The 2659-nt window shown below is 41.7% G+C and overlaps 1 protein-coding gene across 1 annotated transcript; it reads left to right on the top strand.

The window, feature by feature from the left end:
- Positions 1-1282: 1282 nt before the first annotated feature.
- On the top strand, positions 1283-2320 carry LOC105762046 (uncharacterized). The gene has a single exon (XM_012579967.1). The coding sequence runs from the start codon at positions 1283-1285 to the stop codon at positions 2318-2320; it is 1038 nt and encodes a 345-aa protein (XP_012435421.1).
- Positions 2321-2659: the final 339 nt, after the last annotated feature.

Genomic DNA, 2659 nt, shown 5'->3' with positions numbered 1-2659 from the left:
TGGCGCTGGCATTACTGAGGAAACAGGGCGAAACCTCGTTGAGTTGCTTCAAGAGTTTAAAGATTTCTTCGCATGGTCTTATCAAGATATGCCCGGGTTAAGTACTGATATCATGGTACACCAATTGCCTATAAAGGAAGAATTAAAACCAGTTCAATAAAAGCTCTGAAGGATGAGGCCTAATGTCTTGCTAAAAATAAAAGAAGAAGTTAAGAAGCAGTTTGATGCTGGTTTCTTATAGGTGGTCAAGTATTCAGAATGAGTAGCCAATATAGTCCCTGTTCCTAAGAAATATGGGAAGGTGCGAATGTGTGTGGACTACCGGGATTTGAACAAGGCCAGTCCCAAAGACAATTTCCCATTGCCCCAGATCGATACCTTAGTGGAAAACACGGTCGGATACTCACTGTTCTCTTTCATGGATGGTTTCTCCAGGTACAACCAAATTAAGATGCATTCTGAAGACATGGAGAAGACCACCTTCGTAACGATGTGGGGGATGTTTTGCTACAAAGTGATGCCTTTTGGATTAAAAAATGCGGGAGCAACGTATAAGAGAGCCATGGTAACATTATTCCATGATATGATGCATAAAGAGATAGAAGTCTATGTCGACGACATGATCGCAAAGTCCAGAACAGAAGGGGAACACATGCAAGTTCTGAGAAAACTGTTTCTAAGGTTAAGGAAGTTCCAGCTAAAACTTAACCCAGCCAAGTATACTTTCGAGGCTAGATCAGGAAAGTTGCTAGGATTCTTAGTCAGCAAAAAGGGAATTGAAATTGACCCAGAGAAAGTTAAAGCCATACAAGAATTACCTCCGCCGGGTACTCAAAACGAAGTTCAAGGTTTTCTAGGAAGACTAAACTACATCACTCGATTCATTTCACAGTTAACTGAGAAATGTGACCCCATCTTCCATCTTCTTAGGAAACACAACCAAGTGTGTGGGATGAGGAGTGCCAGAAAACTTTCGAAAAAAGTTAAACATTACTTGTCCAACGCCCCAGTACTGATGCCACCTTGCCCTGACAAGCCACTGATACTATACTTGGCAGTATTTGAGAATTCCATGGGGTGGGTGCTCAGCCAACATGATGAGTCAGGACAAAAAGAAAGAGCGATCTACTATCCCAGCAAGAAGTTCACTGAATGCGAAACGAGATATTCACCAATTCAAAAATTATGTTGCGCCTTAGTTTGGACTACTCGGAGATTGAGACAATACATGATGTAGCATACGACTTGGTTAATCTCAAAGTTAGACCCTCTGAAATACATGATGGAGTCAACCGCTCTAAATGGAAGGATGGCCCGATGGCAAATTCTACTATCTGAATTTGACATAGCCTATGTGAATCAAAAGGCTGTAAAAAGGAGCGCAATAGCAGATTTTCTAGCTAGTAGAGCCCTGGATGATTATGAGCCTTTGAACTTTGATTTCCCAAATGAGGATCTGATGTGTGTGGCAACTGCTGAAACAAACACACAAGAAAGCAATGCTTGGAAATTAAACTTTGACGGAGCCTCAAATGTTGTGGGAAACGGTATTGGGGCAGTCTTGGTATCTCCAGACGGTGATCATTATCCGTTCACTAGTAAACTAGATTTTGATTTCACAAATAACATGGCGGAATATGAAGCATGTATCATGGGAATCCATGCGTCTATAAAACGCAAAATCAAGGTACTTGCGGTATATGGGGATTTGGCATTGGTAATTTATCAGCTCAAAGGCGAATGGGAAACAAGAGGCCCCAAGTTGATTAGTTATCGAAAGCTAGTCCTAGAATTGATTGAGGAGTTTGATGACATCACTTTTTGTTATCTCCCACGAGATGAGAATCAGATGACCGACGTTTTGGCTACATTGGCTTCCATGATCAAAGTAAATAAACAAGAGGATGTGAAGCCTATCCAAATGAGCATTTATGATGCTCCAGCCCACTGTTGTAACGTTGACGAGGAAGAGGAAAAAGAAGACAACCCTTGGTATCAGGACATATTGCGATACGTGAAAAATCGTGAATACCCAAACCAAGCAACTGAGAATGAAAAGAGAACGTTGAGGAGACTTGCTAGTGACTACGTCTTAGATGGAGAGATCCTGTACAAAAAAGGAAAGGATCATGTGCTGTTAAGATGTGTGGACGCTGTGGAGGCCAAGCAAATCTTGGAAGAAGTCCATGATGCTGTTTGGGGAACACATGCTAACGGTTTCACAATGGCCAGACAAATCATGAGATTCGGATATTATTGGTCTACCATGGAAGGAGACTGCATCAAATATGCTGAGAAGTGCCATAAATGCCAGATTTAAAGATACAAAATTCATGTGCCTCGCTCACCTCTTCACGTCATGACTTCCCCATGACCTTTCTCCATGTGGGGCATGGACGTCATTGGGCCGATATCGCCAAAGGCTTCAAACGGACATCGTTTCATTTTTGTAGTGATTGACTACTTTACTAAGTGGGTAGAAGCTACTTCTTACACCAATGTCACAAAGGCAGCCGTCAGCAAATTTCTAAAGAAGGAAATCATATGTCGATATGGAATGCCCGAAATGATTATATTTGACAACGCATTAAACTTGAAAAATAGCACGATAGCAGAAGTCTGTAGTCAATTCAAGATCAAGCACCACAACTCATCACCA

Source organism: Gossypium raimondii, chromosome 12 (assembly GCF_025698545.1).
Source record: "Gossypium raimondii isolate GPD5lz chromosome 12, ASM2569854v1, whole genome shotgun sequence".
In the NCBI taxonomy this organism is placed as follows: Eukaryota; Viridiplantae; Streptophyta; class Magnoliopsida; order Malvales; family Malvaceae; genus Gossypium; species Gossypium raimondii.
This window is presented reverse-complemented; position numbering and strand designations above follow the sequence as displayed.